The sequence below is a fragment of the Heliangelus exortis genome, chromosome 1, assembly GCF_036169615.1.
Source record: "Heliangelus exortis chromosome 1, bHelExo1.hap1, whole genome shotgun sequence".
Classification (NCBI taxonomy): domain Eukaryota; kingdom Metazoa; phylum Chordata; class Aves; order Apodiformes; family Trochilidae; genus Heliangelus; species Heliangelus exortis.
Window position 1 is genome coordinate 124,451,784 of NC_092422.1, and position 21,670 is coordinate 124,473,453.

Sequence of the window (21,670 nt, forward strand, 5' to 3'; positions counted from 1 at the left end):
TTTTAAAATTTTTTATTTTTAATTTTTATTTTTTTATTTTTAAAATTTTTATTTTTTATTTTTTATTTTTTTATTTTTATTTTCTTTATTTTTAAATTTTTTTATTTTTTAATTTTTTAATTTTTATTTTTTAATTTTTTTTAATTTTTTTTTTTTTAATTTTTTTAATTTTTTTTTTTTTTTGTGAATAAGCTTTCCTTCCCAATGCCGGTTTTTCCCTTGTACTGCTTTCTAAGTAAAAACAAGCATAATTAAAACTTCCCTGGGTGGCAAGAGCCTTCCCTGCTACGAAGTGCTAAATTTGTTACTTGGCTCATTTTCCCCTTCCAGTTTGTTCCTATATCCTGTGGTCAGAACTTACCACTTCTGTCTCAACAAGCCAGAAGTCTTTTAGCATCAGAAACATAAGGTCATGTTTTGAGGCGATACGGTGCCGATAATGGTCGCAGGAAAGGGCTCCCCAGGGAGGTGGCTCATGTAAGTAGCTCTCCCCGCTCTAAAATGCCCCTCCCACCTTAGGCCATCAGTGAAAAAAAAAGTTGCACCTCTGCCATTAACATTTACAAGAAAGTAAAATTACACACCGTAGTCAAGAGCGGAGGAGAAGGGGGAGGTGAGGAGAAAGCAACACGTGGAGAGAGGACACCACCAGAAGAGAGAACATCACCAGAGAGCACTGCTGGAGAAACCGAGGCCAGTGAGGAAGCAGAAGGGGAAGGTGCCTGACCGGAGACTTTTCTCTAATCCCAGGGTGTCCCCTGCACCCATGGAGAATCGTGGTGGAGCAGACCCTGAAGGACCACGGCGGAGCAGATGCTGTGGAGCTGCCACCATGAAGGATCCTATTGGAGCAGTTGTGGACCTGCAGCCTGTGGAGGATCCCGGAGCAGATTTTGTGGAGCTGCAGACATGGAGGGGACTGTTCCCCAAGCAGTCCCTGGCTCTGTGGGATATCTGCACTGGAGCAGTTTGCTCCTGAGGGACTGTGCCTGGCAGGAGGGACTCACGTTGGAGGGGTTCGTGAAGGACTTTCTGTCATACTACAACCCACGTTGTAGTAGGGAAAGACTGTGAGGAATCCTTCTCCCTGAACTGGAAGGAGCGGCAGAGAACAGCCTGTGACATCTGGACTGTAAACCCCACTCCCTGTCACCTGTGCCACTGGGGGGAGGAGGTAGAGAGACCGAGAACAAAGTGCTCTGGGCTAGGGAAGAAGTGGGGGGTGGGGAAAAGTATTTAATCTCTTTTTGGTGTTTTCTCTTTGTCCTGTTGTGATTTGATTAATGCTAAATCAAATTGACTTTTCCCCCAAGTTGAGGCTGTTTTGCCCAGGAGAGTAATTGGTGAGTGAAACCCTCACAGCCCTTGTCTTGACCCACGAGGTTCTAGGTGGGTTTCCTCCTCTCCATCCCCTAATGGGGGCAGGGAGTGAGCGGCTGCTTGGTCCTTTGTTATCGGCAAGGCTCAAACCAAGAGAGGTGTGGCTGTTATCATGGCAGTCATCTTCTGGATCTGTTGGTGCCAACATTATTAAATTTCAGAGGATTCAGCTGGGAAGCAGAAAGCAGTGCTTTCCTTGTTTTTCTGTCGCGTGGTGTAATTCGCGATGGCCGTTTCTATCTGTGACATCCATGTTTTCTGTAACAGGAAAAATTAATTTCTAAGCCAAAACAATTGAAAAACGTTCCATTAACTCAGATACACTCAGAGCCTTTAGTTTTATTTGGTGTTTTTCCATACCAATAGTCATAATTCCTGAAGTGAACATTCATTCTCCCAGAACTAATCCTCTCCCAGTTGCCCAGGCCGCTTCATACCACTGGAGTCTGTGTCTGGGGCCAGCAATTCCCAGTGAAGGTTTCCTTTCTGGTTGGAAGGTAGTATTTTAATGCTCTGTTTGCTTGAAATGGTGTAGTTTGCTGCAGACTATTATTTCACCTGTTGTGGGGGGGGTTTCTTGTATAATATTTTAAAATTTAATCCTCTCCCTACAGCTGGGCTCCCTTTTTCTCTGATTAAGACGGCTTCAGTGCTATCAGCATCACAAGTTCTGGCCCCTTCTCAGATGTGTACTGACACGTGAATTTCTGTTTCTAGCATCACGCTGACAGCATTCAGATCTGTATCTGCTGTCATCCAGCTATGGAGAGATGCATTTGAAATGCACAACTTCCTTCTCTCTTCACTACTCCAGCTGGTCTGGGTCAGAGAAGCTGAGCTGTCTCTGAATTGCTGTGATTAGATGTTCCAGATTAGTTGGCAGCAATGTGAGCTCCAGGTCTCATTTTTATTTTGCCTGGTCAGAGGCTGCACTCCCCGCTGTAAACCATGCAGAAACGCTGAGTGTAGAAACACCTGAGAAGGGGCAGCCTGTGCTACTTCATGCTACACTGGGATTCACAGATTCTGTTATTATCTGGCTTGGTTGTTTCTTGTGTGTGATGACACCCTGAGCAAGTTAAGCACATATCTTGGAAAAACAGAAAGCAGGAGTGAGAAATGGCATGATCTGTGGGTCTAGGGAGTCCCAGCAGTGGAGGTGAGCAGAGTCTGGTGGGTGCACAGGCTGTGTGTGCCTGGCAGGACACAGTGCCTGGCTCCGGCATGGGGCAATGAGGCTGTTGGAGGAAGGCCTGATGATCAGTGGTGGTTGTGGTGACCCAGGGGTTTGCCAGGCAGCAGTGAACCCAGGGGAGGCAGGATTTGAACTGTGGAGCTTTTCAAGGCTTAGGGCTGAGAGGAGGTAAGAGGTAGAGAAAGGAGAGGTAGGGAGAGGAGAGGAAGAGGAGAGGAGAGGAGAGGAGAAGAGAGGAGAGGAGAGGAGAGGAGAGGAGAAGAGAAAGGAGAGAAGAAGAGAGGAGGGGAGGGGAGGAGAGGAGAGAGGGCAGTGGTCTGGGCAGGATGAGAACCAGAAGTGTATTTCAGGTCTGTGTTTTCATCTGTCTGCTGAGTATTTGGTCTCTGAGAGTCAGGTGGGAGCAGGGCAAGGGAATCGTTATGGACATCATCAGGACATGGTTTAATTGACTTGGCAGTGTTGGGTTGATGGTTGGACTTGATCCTAGAGGTCTTTTCCAACCTTGATGATTCTATGATTCTATGGTTTGAGTTCCCTGTGCTGCTGGTAGAGCAGAGTATGTCAGTGAGAGGTGGGTGGACAGGGGGAGCTGGGTGGACAGTGGGAACTGAGGCCTCACAAAGGAGATGGAAAAGGCCAAGAGCTCTTCACTTGGCATAAGTAGATGGGCATACGGCATGTACAGCTTCATTCAATTTGCTGTCTCCATTTTAATATAGCTTAGTTAGCTCCAGGCACTGGTCTGACAATCCTCACCTATCAGTCTTCTCTAGATCATCTTCCTTTCTACCTTGTGGAATCACCTCAGCTAAACCCATAAGCTCATCTTTGCTAGCATATTTTTTTTTAAAAAAAACATACTGATCATGATGAGATTGAGCTTCTTGGGAGGTGAAAATAAGGTAGCTCACTTCATTCAGCAGTTGCTAGAAAGTCTACCTTTCCTAGGGCTTGGAGCACCCAAAGTCAACAAAATACAACACTACCACCACATCCAAGTGAAAAGAACCTTTTGCTGCAAGGTTCTCTCCTTTCATAAACTGGACTTGAGAGACACTGAGAAGATGGTAGCTACCTGGTCTGAAAGCAGCTTTGGAAAGAAAGGTAATAGTACAATAACAGGAGATGGTAGTGACTTCTTGAGCAAATGCCTAAAATAGATACGTATTCTGAATACCAGTTACTGACTTCGAAATGGAAAGAATTCACTTATTGCTTTTGCCTGAAAAAGTCTGTTTACTTTTAAGGATTAATATTAGTTGTAGTCAGTTTTCTGTCCATTAGATATTGGAGAATGAAATTCAACTAACAGGAGAAAAAAATACTTCTGTGGAGTGCCTAACATGCTTTGTAATGTTACATATGGTGCTGTTACTAGAAATGTGATGTGGAAATGAGGGGTAAATTTATATAACAGTGGAATTAATCATGCCATCTGTTCAGTCTGAAATTGCAGGGTGTGTGTCATGCATCTATGAGCATGATAAAGTTTTCTGATCTGAGTACTACTGCATATGAGTTCCGGGGCTTAGGGGTTGTTTTGTACCTCTCTGGAGGAGCTGACCATCTTCCTTTTTGTGACACATGCAATGGTGTTTTTTTCTTTTGTTTTTGGGTTTTTTGGTTTTGTTTGGGTTTTTTGTTTTTTTGTTTGTTGAAGGTTTTTTGGGTTTTGGTGGTTTTTTTTTGGTTTTTTGGGTTTTTTTAAGCAATAAGCAATGATAATGTTTTCCAACAAGAATGCAACTGCTATATCAACCCTGATGTGAAGTTGGTACACATTCAACAGCAAAATTCTGCTAGAAATGTGTGAGCAAGAGCACTGGGGTGTTACTTTGTTTTTGTTTGGTTTAGCTTAAATGTCACTACTGCCATAAGTCTTACCACAGTATGACTGCTTTTAGGCTACAATCCTCCCTTAGGGAAAGTGTAATTGTATAATTGGAGAAGAAAAAAAAATAGTGTGTTACTCACCTTGGCAGTCTCTGTCTGAGCTTGTAGCAAGAAGATTGCTATGGACTGACGATACCTATTTTCCTGCTGTATTAGGAAAGCATTTCTCAGGCTGAAAACTGTGGAAAAATATAAAAGAAATTACATCAGTTCCCTGATTCAGCTGTCAGTCCAATTTTGTGTTACATTTTCTGATTATGAATGAAGAAATGATAGATGTAATAATCTTTTCAGATTCTTAATTGGGCAATACACCCTGGTAGAGTTTGGGTTTTGTTGTGCAGGAAGTGTTGTTATTTCAAAAATAACAATGTTTAATTTTTCTTGACTTTTATAAAATTCTTAATTACTTTATCATTGTGGAGCTGATTCTAGATGAGGATAAATAAGAGAATTTTCCATTTAACTAAACCATAACTGAAGTCAAAATCCCTAGGATGCATGTTGTCAGCAGCCCTCCTCTTCCCACCAGACTTCTTCAGGAGAGGTTATCAGCACCATCTCCTGGGTCTCCTGGGTCTTGCTTGTGACTTTGGGCAGCATGTAACTGGTTTCCCTGCAAGGGGACAAATCAGCACCAGTGCCATGTGTCCTGGGTCAAGGGGTGAAGCGAGCTTGGGGGAAGAGGAGGGGAAAGCATCTTCAGGCAGCTAAAATCCTGTGGCAGGCAGCAGGAGTGCTTGGGTGGGCTGGTAGTAGCAGTAGCAGGGAGGAGGAGCACAGAAACCTGTTATGCTTGAGTATTATGGTGAGGTTTTATTTTTTTTTTCAGCTGGAATTGACAGTGCTGTAGATGAAGGAAAGGCAAGTGAGGTGTGGGATTTCTTCCCTGTGAATGCTGGCTCCAAGTAGAGCCCACTTGAAAGAGTGGATCTTGAGCTGCCAACACAAGGCAGCATTTTTCTGAGTCTCCTATGGTTGCCATATCTTTTTGATAACCTTATCTAGTTCATATGTTTTCCTCTGAAGCCTTGTATTATGCAGAGTATCTTGCTGATATCTAATGCTTCTTGTCCAGGCATTTCCAAGAGCTCTACAGTCAGACCTCAAATTGTTCCTGGAAGATAAATTGTCCTATAATCCTAGTTTTATAGAAGAGGAAAGTGGAGCACTGACTGGTTAAGTTATTTTGGCAAATCAGCAGCAAAAATTTATAGCAGCAAGGGTGGTGTGTTTCAGAACTCATGCCTGATGTCTGGCTGTGGTAAACAGGAAACACAATTTGCAGTCCTAAAAATGATTTTTCTAGGCAATGGTCAGCATCAGGCTCTCAGTAATGTTTTTCAAAAGAAATTTTGTGGCTGTAAAGGTTACCAGTGTGATATAGCAATATATCCCAACAGTGGGTCTGTCCCCTTCAAACTTAGTGTAAAGCATGATAAATGAAGCAATAATAAGAAATTGCAAAGACTTAAATACAGAGCAGAATGTTAGAAGGGAAGCAATTTCCTAATCAGAAAGAATGTTGCTGCTTATGATCTTCAAAGATGGATTCCTGCTATTACGTTTGAAGTTACATCTCTTCTACAATGTTCTGGCATTCACAGAGAGTTCTGCCTTTAGGGTAGTTTCTCAGTGTTATGAGCACACCACTGTACCTCTGATCCCTTTACTTATATGTAGCAGGCTTTGGGCTAGAATTATCTTGCATAATTATCAGCTTCCTGCTTGCTGCCAAAAGGGTATTTCTACAATACTGCAATTTTTTCTGGTGTTTTTATTGAGGTGTGTTTCTTGCCAAAGTGAGATCAACCCACAGCAGACTAATGGATGCAGAAGTACTTGTCAGATCAAATAATCAGGGTTCCTTTTTTGATAGAGACAATGGATATACCCAAGTCACATGCTCTCCTTTCTGAGAATTTAACTGATTTTTTTTTACTGCCACCTGTGTTAGAAGTCTCATTGAGACTGCAAATAAATTGGCAGCATTGCCCAATGTCACCTATTCCTGACAATATTTGATCCTTTCTTTTTTTTTTTTTTTTCATATAAAGGAAAATTTGACATTGGATGTTCTGCTCGTTGTTTTACTCAAAATGTTGGAAATCTGAGCTGCAGGCTCCCTCTTGCAATTTTCCTCACTATTTTTATTGTACCCCGCTCCAAGGGGTGTTGTATTGGGATGGGACTTCCAAGGTGCTACAAGACTACAGGTAAGTAATGAAGACTGACACAGCTACAGCTGTAATAAAGCTGGTAAGAATATGTTGGGGGAGGGGAGAGGCAACAGGCAATGAGGTCCAGTATTTAGGGAAGAGCTGTACCCAGTGGCCAGCAGAGGGGTTGGGATGCAGCAGGCAACTTTGTTCTGGCTGTGTCTGGGTCATGGGGATAAGAAGGAACTTGGTTAGAAATCTCTGAATCTAACAAATGCTGGCTAGGAAAAATAAGAATCAAAAAATCTTACTCCCACCTCCATTATGGCTTTTATGCCCTAATCTGTGTGTGCAAAGAGGGGAGTGCCTGCACTGCCCTCTCCAGCACCCAGAAGCTGTCCGTGTTGTGCTTGGTCTGGGCTTAGGCAAGAGCTTGGGGCTGCCTTCCCTTCTACCCCATGGGTGAGAGATGACCACCATCTTTGCTTCATTTCTGCTGGGTTGGTAGGGAGACTCATTAGGCAGACAGGCAGTGCCTGGAGTATGTTTAAAAAAAGGTTATTCTTCTCTGTGTTTATCCTCTTATCTCATCTTCAGTCATTTGCATTTTGTTGCTGACCTTTATTTCCCATCAGCATCGATGCTGAATGCTAATTACTCTGGGTGAATATATTTCAGGGTTATCACAAATTTCATGGGCTCTAAGTTTATTTTCCACATCTATTGCTTTCCTACTGAGCGCTCTAGCTCCCTAAGCTTTTCTTCCCAGTCTTTAGGATTAGGCTGTCTGACAGACTGTGGAGCCTGGAGATTTGCCTTTCTTTTACTTCTCTTTGATATAGGAAGCTTCTGAGATCTGGGCAGAGTTATTCTGAGGTGTGTGAAAGACTGTGTAAGCATCTCAGAGCAACAGGAGGACTGATTTTTTGCAGCTGCTCCTTCACCCAAGCTCTGATTTTTTTACTTCAGGGTCATTGCTTTGGCAGGGCAAGGCTGGTCAGTCTCTGTGGAGGCTGCTCCTCCTCCCCTGCTCAACCAAGGACACAGCAGCAGATGCTATTGGGGCAGTTTACCCTGGTGATACTTTTCAGATATTTTTGAGCAAGGAAGAACCACCCTGACCGTGGGTGATTCCCATCCTCCCAGTAGCTGGTGGCGAGGTGAGCAGGAGCATCAGAAGAAGGTAAATTTCCTCCTTCTCTTTGGGAACTGCTGCTGCACACTTGTGAGTACACCCTGGAGAGCAGTGTGGTGGGCAGTGGGACAGCTGAAAAAATTCTGCACAACTAGTACAGAATTGAAAGTGTATCTGGGGAAAAGGCCTGGAGTTTGACAGAGCATGTTAGGACAGTTTGGGGAAGGAAATACTTGGCTTGTGAAAAAGAAGTCATTGACAGCTCCTTTGTGATGGATGGATGGTATCTGACTGTCTGGTGTGTACATGGAAGTCATTGTTAGAAGCAGGGGGACCTCAAGCACAGTGTCTGTCTTAACAGGTTGTACTTGACAGTCAGAGCAGAGTTGTGAAGCCAAACACAGCACCAGTGTTTGCACCTCTGGGGTGATTTGTGGGCACCCCCCTTGCACAGCTGCCTACCCAATGCATTTCTGAAGATGTTCAGATGCACACGGGCACATACCTGTGATGTGGATGGGGTCAATGTTTTTCAGGATCAGTCTGTCTAGTGGGATGGGCTGGTCTAGGACTGTGCAAAAGCCCCCCTCTCTTATGAAGGACTGCAGCTCAGGAGTGAGGGAAGTACAGACAGGGATGAAGCCGGTGTCTGAGCCCCCGTATTTCTGAGAATAGAAAATTAAGTTGTTTAGCTGGTTTTCTGCCATCTGCTCATGAAGTATAGGCACTGAACTGCCCTAAAAACAAAATGTGCTTTTTTGCCTGAGGAACCTCAGAAGAACTCATCAGTACCTGGAGCTCTCCTGCAAGGTCACATTTTGTACTAAAACACCACAATAGAAACACAATACAAGTCCACAGACACAAACCAGTCAGTCTAAGGTGTTCAGAAGTCTTTTTTTTTCCCCTCTTCCTCCCCTCTTATTTTAATAGCAGGATTTTTCTCCATTCCTTGCATATGTGTTTGTCCTTCTCCCCTCACATACATGCAGAACACAGAATTGCTGCTGCTCTTTCACAGAAGGCTCATGAACCCACGGTTGTGGGGCAACCCTCAAAGAGACTTGCCTGAGGGCACCTGGGATTCCTGCTCCCTTCATATCCTCCTTCCTGCCCCCCCAGTTACTAAGGGGTGGTGCTGCTGGTCTAGAAACCCTCACTGTATGCCTTGTCTACCTCCTACAGAAGCAGAACACTTGCTTCTTTAAAAAAACATAAATCAGTCTTTAAATCAGACTTATTGAGATTTAGCACAGGTCTACTTAGCCTTAATTTACAACAGCTTCATAAACTTAATTGGCTAGATGCACTCCTCCAGTGGAGGTTAAGGAATTCCACCTAATCCAGTGCCTTGTTTTGTTGGCTACTTACAGATATTTATAATTTATAGAACTCCTTCCGTACCATCTTTCATAAATTAAAAAAAAAAAATCTTAGGCATAATCATTATATTTCTGTTTTAAACTAGGGGAAATCAAGGCAAAGATAGGACACTTACAACAGGCTGTTGCTGGCCTGAGTCATGAAGAGAGCATTAGAAAACTTCTGCCATTCTGTAACTTTTCTGAGCTTTAGGAATTCAGCACATCAGAACAGCAGAAGGAAAATATTAAGGTCTTGTGATGTACATTCTGCCTGTCATAGTGTTCCTGTCACATACTGAGCCTAGAAGTGGGGTTTTGAATCAGTGTTATGGTTTGCTATTAGCATAAGGAAGTATCACCCATCCGTTTTGCTGTTTAGTCATCTGGTATTTTTATCATAATATCAGTCTTCCAAAGCAAATTCAAAATATTTGCCAAGGCAAAAAAAGCACAACAACTGCAACTATGTATATCTGTATCCATTATTACCTTTTTGTTACGTTTAATTTTGGTAATTAAGAGGAAATCATCAAACAGGAAGAGGTAGACATCAAGGAGTCTTGTGCTTTCTGCAAAGGAAAACAACAAAAATCAGTTTAAAAGTAATTGCTGCTTCCAAGATGAAGCACATCTATGGATCACTGGATCTCAGAAAATACTTTTAAGAAAGAAGCATTGTTTCCAACATAGCACACAAGTACTTGCATGCTGGCAAAAGTGACCTGGATCAACTGGAGTATCTGCAAATACAAATTGTGCTATAAATCAGCAAATCATACCTAGTAAACAGTGAACCTTCTGAAAATAATAGAGATAAAGAAATGGGAAAGTACCACCTTTTCCTGAGTCCTCCAAATATTGGTCCATATGCTGCCCCCTTCACAGGCTTTTGCAGCAGTTAAATGTTAATTGATAGCATCATCACAAAAGCCTTTCAAAAACTACACAAAATACTTTGTTTTTTCTGTCTAGCTTAGGGTGTCACCAGGATGTGAGGAATACAACAACAGATGACTGTTTCAAAGTCTTTCAGGTTCATCTCCAGGCCATGTTGAAAACTCAGGTATTATATTAATAAATAATAGTGAGCAATTTAACAAAAGCAAGAGTAATTTTTAAAGAAATCTTAGGCAGGAAACGTGACCTCTCTACTGGATTTGCAGAGTCTGGCCCTTAGTCCTCTTTCTTGTTTATGGCTCCTTCTATGCCTTTCCATGAATCTTTCCCTCTTGATGCCAGCTTGCTGCCCTATTTCGCTTCCAGAATCACATCCTTTCCTGCTTCAGGCTTTATCCTTAATAATCTGTTCTTGGGCACCTCTGGGTGTGAAAGCAGGCATGAACTGCCCAGCTACTCTTCACAGCAAATGGGGATGGTCAGAGCTACTGCTTCCAGAAAATCTGGCAGAATCCTTAAACACTTTCTTGGGTGTTTGGTTCTGAAAGGGTTGGCTTAAAAACTCATTGTTTCATTAATGTTGCACAAAGCAACTTCCATAACTAATGCATATTAAAATTCTAATGAGATTATGAATAAGCCAGCTGCATGGAGAGTAAACAACCATAAAGACTTTTTATATGCCACTGGAGATTCAGAAGGCTACACAAAAAAAAGTTAACATGTATCAGACGTCTTGTAAAAGCTTCTGTAATTTCTATGAAGTCAAAAACTTGATTGAGGGCTCTCCACAGCATCCCTTGTACATCAGTAGGTTTTTGTGGGCATTAAACAAGAAAGACTTATTTGTTGTAAACTCTGTCTACTACTGTTGACAAACTTTTGTTTTTCTTTGATTTATACTCTGTTCACAGAGTTACTGAACGACACCTGTTGGAAGGAACCTGTAGAGGTCTCTGGTCCAACCCACTGCTTAAAGCAGGCCAAGCTAGAGGAGGTTGTTCAATCAAGTTTTGAATATGTCCAAGAAAGGAAACCCTCTAACCTCCCCAGTCCTCTGTACCAGTATTTGACCACACTAATTGTTAACACACTTTTCCAAATATCTATTGGGGGAATACCCCATGCTGCAACTTGCATTATTATGTCTCATCCTTCCCCTGTGCAACTCCAAGATGTCTTTACTTCCCTTTGCCTAAAAGCAGCCTTCAGGCAGTTGAAGGCAACAGTAACGTCTTCCCTGAGCCTGCTCTTCCTACATCTGAACAAACCCACAAACCCACTTCTCTCATCTGCTCCTATTTCCAGTTACAGGATTACCAAGACCCCTGTGGTCTCAGTGATCTCAGTTGTGTTCAGGCAAGCAAAGTTCACCTTAACACCAAATTGTTCAGTGAGGACTTCAGGACATGCTTCTTTCTGTTGTGCGGTGTTATATTTAACTTGTGATTTAGTTTTTGTCTTGAAAGATATTTCATTCAGAGAAATGGCAAGTAATTTTGCAGATTTCAGACAGGTGGCTATCTTGGTGGATTAGATTTTTGCTCCTACCTCCTCCCTTTTTTTATTACATATTGCAGCAAGAAATGTGGCCACAGCATGGTCAGTGGTACCCCTGGCACTGGGGCTGATGTCTCATTAAGAGAGCAATGAGTTCAGAGGGAAGCATTGGCAAAAGACTCACTGGCTTTCTTTTTCTTCTGCCTACCACCCCATAAACATCATCAGAAACCTTTTCTTCTGCTCTCCAGAACTTTTTCTCCTCTCCTACTACAGTTCCCCTCATGAGCGAAGGAAAATTAAAATACCGAAAAGTGGACCATGTTCCTTTTGCTGCTCACTTTATAAACAGAAACAATGATGGTGGGAGACAGGAAGTGTTGCATGCATATTCTCCTCACCTCTTCTCCTGAGAAGTTGGTAAAGGAAATGTAAGATGTGGGATGTGCTCATTTCTGTCAAACCATTGCTACAGTCCTGCAGCCACGCTAGCACACAGCTTCCACCATCCTTTCAGATGATGGTCTTCTCCAAACTGCCCAGTCTCTGCTTCCTGCTCGTGCAAGGAAGAAATTCTGCTCTCCTGCACAGGTAGTGATTCTGCAGCAGCTCATCAGCAGGCAACCTGTGCTCTGCTTCAAAATGGTGCCCGTGTGTCTGTAGACATGAGCCCTTGCTCTGCAAGGGTGACAGGCAGCTGTGAGCAGTGCTGTAGAACTCTGTGTGGGACCACTGTGCTACCTGTGGTGTTAATGGCATGTTGTATGAGTGCTCTGTTCATAAAAGGGAAATAACCTGGCAGGATAACACCTTGTTGCAAGGTATCCATCAAAACAGCATTTTTAGCAGAAACGGGGTATAAAATAAAACTAGGAAACAGAACTTCTGGACTTTTCAGTAATTTTCATGAAACCCATAGTGTGTACGGTGGCAGAGAGCTGACATCAGTCACAGAGCATGTGGGGGATTGTGGAGGGCAATCTAATCTTACTGTTTTCCTACTGCCACATTCTCAAATGCAACACTAACGTGGCCCTTTTGAGAGCCAGACATTGGCTGTCAAGCTGATTTCTTCAACCCCTGGCATACAGAATATCCAGAGATGACAATAAGCAATCGTGCAGGTTACTCAGCCTTCGGAAGATTTGCCCATTTCTCAGTCTCTCTGACAAGTTGTACATTTGGTTTTTCTTTCCTGCACCTGCCGAAACGCTGTTGCAGAGCTTACTTCTGGACCTGTCATAACAAAATATGATTCTGTTAAGCTGACTCCTCACACTGGGACATTTAGGGATATTACCTGCTAGTGTTAGCCTGCCTTCATGAAGGAGGAGTCTGTTCGATGAAGACAAAATGTTTTCACTGTTGTTTTCTCTTAAGCTTTGTTTCAAGCACTTGACCCAAAAGAGAGAGAAAGAGAAAAACAGTGGGGGATCTTTGATATCTGATGATGAACTTGGAGGCAACAAGCATTTAATCAAACTAAGCGTGTATGCTCTTACCTCAGCCTAAATGCATCACATTGAACATGGTTGCATCTTTTCAGTAGTGCTACTGCTTAAATATGTTTATGCTTTTGAAATGTTAAGCTGGGTTTTTCTTTTCTGGAGTGAGTTTAATGGTTTTTGCAGCTCTGCATGTGAATTGACCTAATTCTTGAAGTGTGAGACCCACTTGATGATGTAACCATAATGCTGCTTGGGTGCTGCAAAAGTAGTAATAGTTACATCTCTCCCTTTATATTCTGTCCTGTAAAAGCTGGAGAGTCCTCTTGGATGGTAGGATGGAACTCTCTGGGATGCTAACTGAGGGCAAACCATGCTCTCCTCCTGTGCACATCCTGTGTGTTCAGCTGGAGTGTTTGCAGTGCTTATACTGCAGCTGCTCCTGCAGATCCATCCCCAGTAACTAGAACATAGACAACCATCCAACTTCAGACTTCACTAAGAAGTAAAATGCTCTTTAAAATACTGCTTACCTCTGGGACAAAGAATCTTTTGTCACGATCCCAGATTGGAGGCCAAATTATGACCTCTTGTAGTTGCCTGAATTTCTGAAAGTTGTCCAACCACTTGACTTTACCCTCCAGATCCCCTGAAATATATGAAATATCAGTTATTGCCAAGACTGTTGAGAACAGTCCTCTTTCTAGAAGATGCTGAATACTGATTTTGTCCCATGGAAGCCAAAGTGCCTCACATGTGAGGCCCCAGATGAAATGTTGGCCTCATTGTAAAAAATAACCTAAACTCTTTTCAGGTCAGCAGAACCAGAATTTAGAACCATACATTCAAACATGCTTAAATTCACTGCTATGGGAAAAGGCTGAGTTTACTAATCTGACTGGGGAACAGGGAGGAAAATATAAAACTCATACTGTGGACTTTAAAAGTTCTTCAAAAATAATCCTGCCTTTCATAACTGGCTGTGGTCATGAGAGAAAAACAATTTTCGTTATATACAACCTGATCAGAAAAGTGTTGAAATGAATGAGAATTACTTTCAAGGAAAGTCGTTCCATAAATAACTGAAGTATGTAACTGGGATGGGGGCACCTCAGAATGTTAAAAGTGGGGACTAATTCCTTCATGATTCAGCACCATTATGGGGAATATAGATGTTCAGCTTAAATTCCAAGTATTTGTGTTGAGTGATATTGCAAATTTCACGCACACATAAGCCAGTAGGGGAATGTTGGAACTGCAACTGTTCCTTATGTCACTGATGAAAAGAAATGAAGGCAGATCTTATTCAGGAGTCTGGGAATAAAGAGAGGTCACTCCTTTATCTTTGGCTTTCTTGGCCCAGAGGTATCTAAACTCTGATGACCTATTTTACTACCAATAATATTACCTAGGTATCTCATTGTCTTTTAGGGCCATACCTAACACTGCTGTCCCTCCAGCAGAAGTCCCCAGATGAGTGAAAAAACATCTTATTTTCCTATGACACCCATTCTGTGCCAGCAAGTGTGCTTCTTGTGTGGTCATTAGGATAGGTTCCTCTTGGCAAGAAGAGAAAGAAACTGAGTCTCTCTCAGGTGGTAATTCTGTCATTGGAAGATTTATCCAAGAAAAAAGAGCACCAGATTTATGTCTCCAGAAGACATTAAATTTCTCTCTGCATCATCTCCCAAGGAGATGTTCCAGTCTTCAGCCAACAGGACAGGGATAAGTGTGGCAGCAGAGAGCAAGCCACTGCTCTGGGTGGCTCAGGGCCCTGATGTGCTGCAGATGAGGATGGAGTGCTGCCTGGCACCTTTTCCTGCCACCTTTCTTTGATTTCAGTGGGGCTGCATGAGGCCTTTGGAGAATAAACTTAACTGCTGATGTACTATATGACCATAAGACACTTAAAGATACATTTATAGTTTCTTGAGCAAAACTGAATGAATACATTATTTACTTAAAACTAAATACAAGGGAAAAAATATTCCTGGACCAGCCCCTCAGCCCCTTTTTATTTTTTTTAAATAGCTAGAGAAAATCTGTAGCTGAGATAGCTTTTCAGCTATGTAATATGGTAGGACCCTTCCATTTAGTGAAAGGTCACTGACATAACCTTCCCCTTGTGAGTGTGATTTTATCCTATTAAGGATTAGCCTAAAAAAATCCTCTTTAGACATAAATCCAACTCAAAGACTTCTCTGTTTGAGATCTTTCTTGATTTGTACAAATTTGTGATCTGCTCTTAATGGTTTGCATGTCACTGCAGAAGATTCTGAGCAAGTACAAGTGACTCACTCATTTGGGAGTCCTGTGACCTTGCTCAGAGAGGCTTTGACAGCACCAGGGTGGCACCAACCACATCCTACAGGATGAGGAAGGGCTCAGGGTTGTAGAAAGCCATGCACATCCTCATTGCAGGGAAACCAGACCCATTTACACTCAAGGGACTCGCTCAAAAAGGCCACAAAACTTTCTAATTGTTAACTGCACGCTTATAACCTTAGCTACTTACGTATGGACCTCTCCACTTTCTCTTTAAGTGACCAGATCAGGCTTTTCTCTGTTTCATCAGTGCTCCTCTTCCAGATGTTGTTAAGGAGGAGGGGGTAGCGTGTCAGTCGATGCAAAGGAGCAACCAGCAGCTCCCGTAGGTGCAGCCTCTTGCACTCTTTCTTTTTTTCACACCACTGCTGAAGATGAAGAAAACCAGCCTTAGGCCTCAGCTTGCTCCCTGGCAGGGGGGTAGCAATACAGTTTTCTGCATCATCAGCTGACTGGAATGAGTCAGGGACTAACAAAAGATGAACTTATCACACAGTGAGAGCAAGGGCAGGGTAGAGGTTTTCCACAGCAGGAATCACATCTCTCTCCCACATTCACTTTCTGCTTTGCTGCTTTCCATTTCAGATGCTGTGGCCACGCTAGCAGACCAAGCAGCACTCTTATTTTTCTGTCACTTTAATTTCTGCAGGAAAACCTCAGTTATGTTTGAGGCCCACCTCATATTTTAGAGTCACCCGCTACTTCCCATTGGGGAACATTTTTCCTAGGCACAAGCGTATGAAATCCTTGTCAAGGAGTGAGTGGGATGACACTCTGATGTCCTAAAAGCTGCAGAGTTTGGCTGTTACAAAGAGGTGTCCTCTCAGTTTTGGGCTGCTTGTGAGAAAATCTCACTTCTTCAGGTTTCCCTTCCTCAGGGTAAGTTGGAAGGGACAGAGGCCTCTCACTGGGAGCCCCGCTGCTGCTCTGGCTGGAGCTCTCACTTTAGGCACAAATGGTGTTGGCAAAGACAGAACCTGCCCTGGTGCTATAACTTTAGAGAAGACATCACTGGTAGCTCTTTCCAGCCTTTGAGGGAATGGCCCCTTACTGGTAGTGTTTTGATACCAAGTTCTAAATTTTCTTTATCTATTATGGTTATGATATGATAGCTGTCAGAAGAGCTAAACCACTGTCATTGCTGAGGGGTTGCTGGCTGTTCTGTTCAGGATGCTGCTTCCTCCCTGGGGCAATATGGGTCAGCAAATATCCATGAGGGAGGAAAGCAGCCTGGCTCAACCAAAACCCACCCCACCCCACCCCCAGACACATGAAACCTCTGACATGCTGCTGGGTTTCTATTCCCCTTGGTTTGGTTTGTAGCACATCTCCAGTTCTGAGGTTTGTGTATGTTACTGGTGATGTGGCATAGCACAGAGGCTGGGGGGTATTTTGTACTCAGGGAATATGACCACTATTGTCTGCTAAAGAACATAATATATTATAGATTGTATTCCTACCCAGCATCTAAACCAAGCAAAAATGCAGGACATGTATCAAAGTAAAAACAGTTGGGAGATTTTACAGCATGGGTGGATTTTTCTGTGGTGTTTTTTTTTTTTTTTTTTTTTTTTCCTTTCTGTTTGTTGTTTTTTTTGTGTGTGTGTGGTTTTTTTTGTTTGTTTGTTTGTTTTTTTATGTTTTTTTTTTCCCTGCAACCATTTCACATTGCTAAGGTGGATTACGTATGAAATATCTGAATGACAGAGGTCGGCAGTACATGTTTTCTGCCTCCAAAAATGCAGCAAGTTGTTCCCCTTTGGCTTCCCCTCTTTCTTGTACTAAATTATAAGTATGGACTTTACCATGTACAGGGTAACATACCCTCAGAATAGTGACTTCATATCTATGATTCCATCTGCAGTATATAAAAAAAATAGATCTGTGTAAAGTGCTATCTACGCAGTTTTGCTTCCAATGAACTTTCCTAGTCTGCTGTTAAAACCCTATTGTAAGGCAGGAAGCTTGCAGAATACAGCAGTGACAATAATGACAAGAGAACCATCACTTTACTTTCAGGTAGATGCAAAAATCTTCCCTCTGTCTCAGATTTTCCAAGTAGAAGACAGCGGAGGTGTAATTAAGGCAATAAATCTGGTGTGTCTGGCAGAGGTCACCCTGAAAAAACTGAAGAAAAGACTTGGAAACTTATAAAGAAAGAAAAATTTCATGACAAGTGAAGGAACAACAGTTTTGGTTTTGTAATGTGCATTTTATCTGAGATTTACTTGTACCTAGGGAAATGAGGGAAGAGGGAAAGGAGGAGTTAAAAAAGTAAAGTAAAAGGTAGTTAAATTCAATTTTGAAAGTAATAAAAGTGCTAAAGTAATAAGAAAACCCCACATGGGATCACAGATGTAACAGATCTGCAAAGGCATGAAGATTTCTTAGACTTTGTACTCATCAGAAATAAAAGATGTGTAATTTATGTAGCAGCTGAAGATAAAACTCACTATCCAAGCAACAGCTTTGCATGGCCTCATTGCATGTCACTTTAAGTCTGAGTGTGGTAGATAGCTGATAGCTCTTACAAATACTGAGTGCCATCTATGATAAAACTCAGTTTTGTCTCTCACGCCAACATTATTGATATCAATGCCTGAAGGCAGAGGCAATGGGGATGAGAAGCCAAGCTCAAGCCTCCCTTTCCTAATTCTAACCCTGAGGTAGGGTATGTTTTAATATTTTCTCAGTTTTCTAGTGGTGTCTACTGCTAGGGAAAGTTCAGGTCCATTAATTGATTTTCTGCCTGTTCTAATTTTTCCAACTTTTCAGTGCTTGAGAGTGGCAGGAGAGCTGTGCCCCTGATTCTTCTCTCTTGTTTAGTATACAAAGGACAAAGTAGAAGAGGTATTTGAGTCTCATTAAGCTCTCACTTAGACACTGAAGTACACTTGTTGGTCTGATCCATGGAGTAAAGGAAGGATCTGTGTGATGGAGAAGAAGGAGGCAGGGAACATCCAGAGAAGGGGCTGGGGTCTGGCCTCAGGGAAACATCTTTCAGAGAGTGAAAAGCTCACCTCTACTGGTGGTAAGATTCCCCTCAAGGTCAGGGCTACTGTTCCTTAAGTAGAGAAAATCTTTCCACGATCACCTCAAATATGCCAATGAGTAATAAAAAAAAATAATAACCCAACTGACTTGGAGGTGCTTAAGACCAAACTGGCTGTAACCAGATGGCATATTCTTCACTGACTTGATTGCTCTATAGAGTACCTGCATGCTATGATAAAAGATCTGCTGTAAGGACATACTGATGTTTCTTTACTGATATTTAGCAAAAACTCTTCTGTTACCTTTAGGAGTGTGGAGCTGAAATCCATAGGAGAGTCTGACTTGCTGACATGCTCCTTCACAGTTTCAAAAAATGTTTTCAGAAAACTGATACTTATCTGAGTAGCAGAAGCAGGGGAAACAAAAGAGAAATTATAATCAATGATCTTTTAAACTTAAGGTTAATACAACTTTCTTTCCTGTCTCTGGCCTTCTCAAAAGCTCCAAGCCTAATGGGGTGCCTATACTTATCTACCTGGCATCAGCAGAATTAACTTCAGAAATACACCCAGAATGCTTTAATTAGTCAGAAATGAAACAAATATATATAAATACTTACATCTTGATGATACCAAATGAAAAAAGCTTTGTAACAAGATTAGTTATTCCATTTAAACTTATTGTAGTGTAGCGACTGTGTTTAAGGGGAATTGACATGAAAAATGACAATGAAAAATTATATCTACTGGGAAAAACTGATTGTGTATGACAGATTTGAAAATCAAGGAAATCTTCATGATCATTTGAAAAAATATCATCTTTCCTAGTTTGAATTTGTTTTATGATATTGCATATGAGGGGAATTTCTACAAAATGCTATAAAAATCACATATTCCCCATAAGTTAACTATATTTAATGCACTGGTTTCAAGGGTGCCCACACTGTCAGTCAGATGTGGGTGAAAACCTGCTCCTAAGCCCTCACTTGGCTCCTGAACATATGATTTGCACACAAATACATGACCAGGCTCAGCTTTAGGACAAATTGTAGGCCATCAGGGAGCATCATCCTCTGTGATGCTGCTGTGAAAGGTTGTAGCTTCATGCACTGCTGTGTTTGGTGTATTTATGGAGGCAGGGTTGTTTATAGGCTTGTGTTTATTCTTTCATTTTGACAAGGGTACATTCTACACTTTTTACAGCCTATGGGTTGTTTTTTTTTTTTAATGGATCCATTTCATGGATTATGCTGTCAAGAAGAAATGCATACTGTGAAATGCATGGAAATAAACATGAAAGGCATTAAGAGTAGATACTTTATCCTAGATTTTATTACTATTTTATATGTAAGCATGCATAATAAATGAATATTTATCATCTTTGTTATAAGGACAACCAAAATAGAAAACAAAATAGGAAATGTATTAAAGATAATTCTCTCAAGACATAACCACACTTCATCCAAGCTCAAAGTTTTTGTGATTACTAAGTGGCACACAGCAATACAGCCTCCTCCTTTTCTTGAACAAGAATGAAGGAAGCAGCAACCACACATCCACTGAACTCTAGTATTTGGCTGCATGGATGCTCTTAGCCCACAGCAAGTGCAAAGTGAAGCACATCTGCTAAAAATCTTTTTCCTTGTTGTCACAGCTCACCACTTGTGTGTGGTCAATCACTAAGCAGAGGAGACTCGCTCATCTGTTTGAGCTCTGGCTAGTTGTCCCTACTCTGAAGAGCTTTCTGTCTGTTGTTTTGGCTAAAAAGGGAGATGGTAACTGTTAAGGCAAGGGAATTACAATATGGGAAAGAACCTGAAGGAAGCAGCTAGTTTAGGACATAGGATGTGACCTTGAGCAGCCATGAAACTCAGGCAGCTGAAGAGCTCCTTCCAAAATTCACTTTGATAATAAGGGTAGTGTGTCCTATGAACGACCTTACAAGCTAAGAAAAGCTTTTAAAGCTTCTAAAGTTATGTGAAAGCTATTTTGGACTTATGGGTTCCTTTAAATTTCAGAAGCTGAAAATGGGCTCCCAGCAACAGGCCACAAGCAGCAAAGAGCTGGAGTCACAGCTCAGCCTCATGGTCTCCCTGCTCCTGGAACCTGGGGGATAAGCAGCACATCCATGCTGAGCATCCAGGGTGTGTGGGAGACAATCCTTCCACTCACACCAAGGGAAACCCCAGCTGGAGAGAGGTCATGATAATTTTGTTTTTACTTGCTCTACTGGAGTGGTATAAAAGATAGCAAAGTCCTTGTGTCTATCTATTTGCAAGATAGAAACTTGTTATTGTTCCTTTGCCATTCTCACTGTTTTGCTGGAAGGATTGTGCAGTTGCAGTTTGTTTTCACAAATAATGTAGAAATGATTCTGATTATGAGAATTAGGCTCAAACTCTTATTTACTTCAGAAATAACCACCAAAGGAGAGCTAAACTGTGTTTGAAATTTTACCCCCTCTGATAAACTGAATAGCAATGAAGGAAAGATTATTTGAACTGTGTTCAAATGTGAGCATTGAATTTTAAAAGAAGATTTATGGATAGTTTCTCATCTCTTTGTATTGAACTGGTTGATTTACAAACTCAGTAAGAATTTTATATTTTTGTACTCACCTTGTTTAACTCCTCTAAGTTTGCAAAAAGTCTCCACAAATCCACATCCAAGAGAAATTCATTACTCTGGAGGTACTTTAGAGTGTTCCTAAATATCTTTAAAAACAAACCAAATCCATGTTATTTACTATTTTAACCAATTCAGTTTTTTTTTTTTCCTGAAAAGAACATCTTTTCACTGTAATTGCCATGAAAGGATAATTTGAAATGGATACAGTATGACATGAGACTGAAAAACTTTTACTGACCTTCCTGAAAGCTGAATATTGGGCTTTGTGTGAGGAAGAGGGTATTAGTGATGTCTCTGGGGTGTCTCTGTGGCTGCCCCAGAGGCAGCTGCGTCCCTGCAGTGCTCTCCACCAGGAGGTGGGCAAGTCAGCCCCCTGCAGAGCCACATAAAGGCATTAATAATGCCAGAGTCAGAGTAACAGATTTCTATGACCTTTTAAAGTTCTTTCTTTCCCTGCATCTGCTGCTATATAAGTTGTTGAGGGTTATTACGGGAAGAAATTATTGGAATAGTGAAAGTAGAGGGCTCATAAAGGTTTTTTATCTCTTTGGATTGTTTTATTAGCCTATATGGCATGAAAGCTCCATATGTATTTATTGGCTGTTTAAGATTTTATATTATTTAAGCTCTGATGGTGATCTTGGAGCTTGGCTGAATCTGACCTTGATCTGAAAATGACTTAAAAAATGTAGATTACCAAGTAGAACTTTTTGTACACATGTGAAAAATATTAATGGAAAAAACCATCACCCA

General features: G+C 41.7%; 1 protein-coding gene across 3 annotated transcripts in view; it reads right to left on the reverse strand.

The window, feature by feature from the left end:
• Nucleotides 1-1,349: 1,349 nt before the first annotated feature.
• The window catches only part of PLEKHG7 (pleckstrin homology and RhoGEF domain containing G7), a 35,077-nt gene continuing 14,756 nt past the window's right edge, over nt 1,350-21,670 (reverse strand). For 2 of the 3 annotated variants that reach the window (XM_071765328.1, XM_071765311.1), the window contains 10 exons: nt 20,908-21,003; nt 18,593-18,688; nt 17,310-17,423; nt 15,487-15,664; nt 13,505-13,620; nt 12,827-12,920; nt 9,619-9,698; nt 8,271-8,430; nt 4,553-4,650; nt 1,350-1,638 (listed from right to left, as the gene is read on the reverse strand). In XM_071765328.1, coding sequence (XP_071621429.1) covers nt 1,531-1,638; nt 4,553-4,650; nt 8,271-8,430; nt 9,619-9,698; nt 12,827-12,920; nt 13,505-13,620; nt 15,487-15,664; nt 17,310-17,423; nt 18,593-18,688; nt 20,908-21,003 — 1,140 coding nt within the window. In that variant the 3' untranslated portion in view covers nt 1,350-1,530. The remainder of the gene's footprint in view (nt 1,639-4,552; nt 4,651-8,270; nt 8,431-9,618; nt 9,699-12,826; nt 12,921-13,504; nt 13,621-15,486; nt 15,665-17,309; nt 17,424-18,592; nt 18,689-20,907; nt 21,004-21,670) is intronic. The other variant, XM_071765318.1, reaches the window with a different exon arrangement.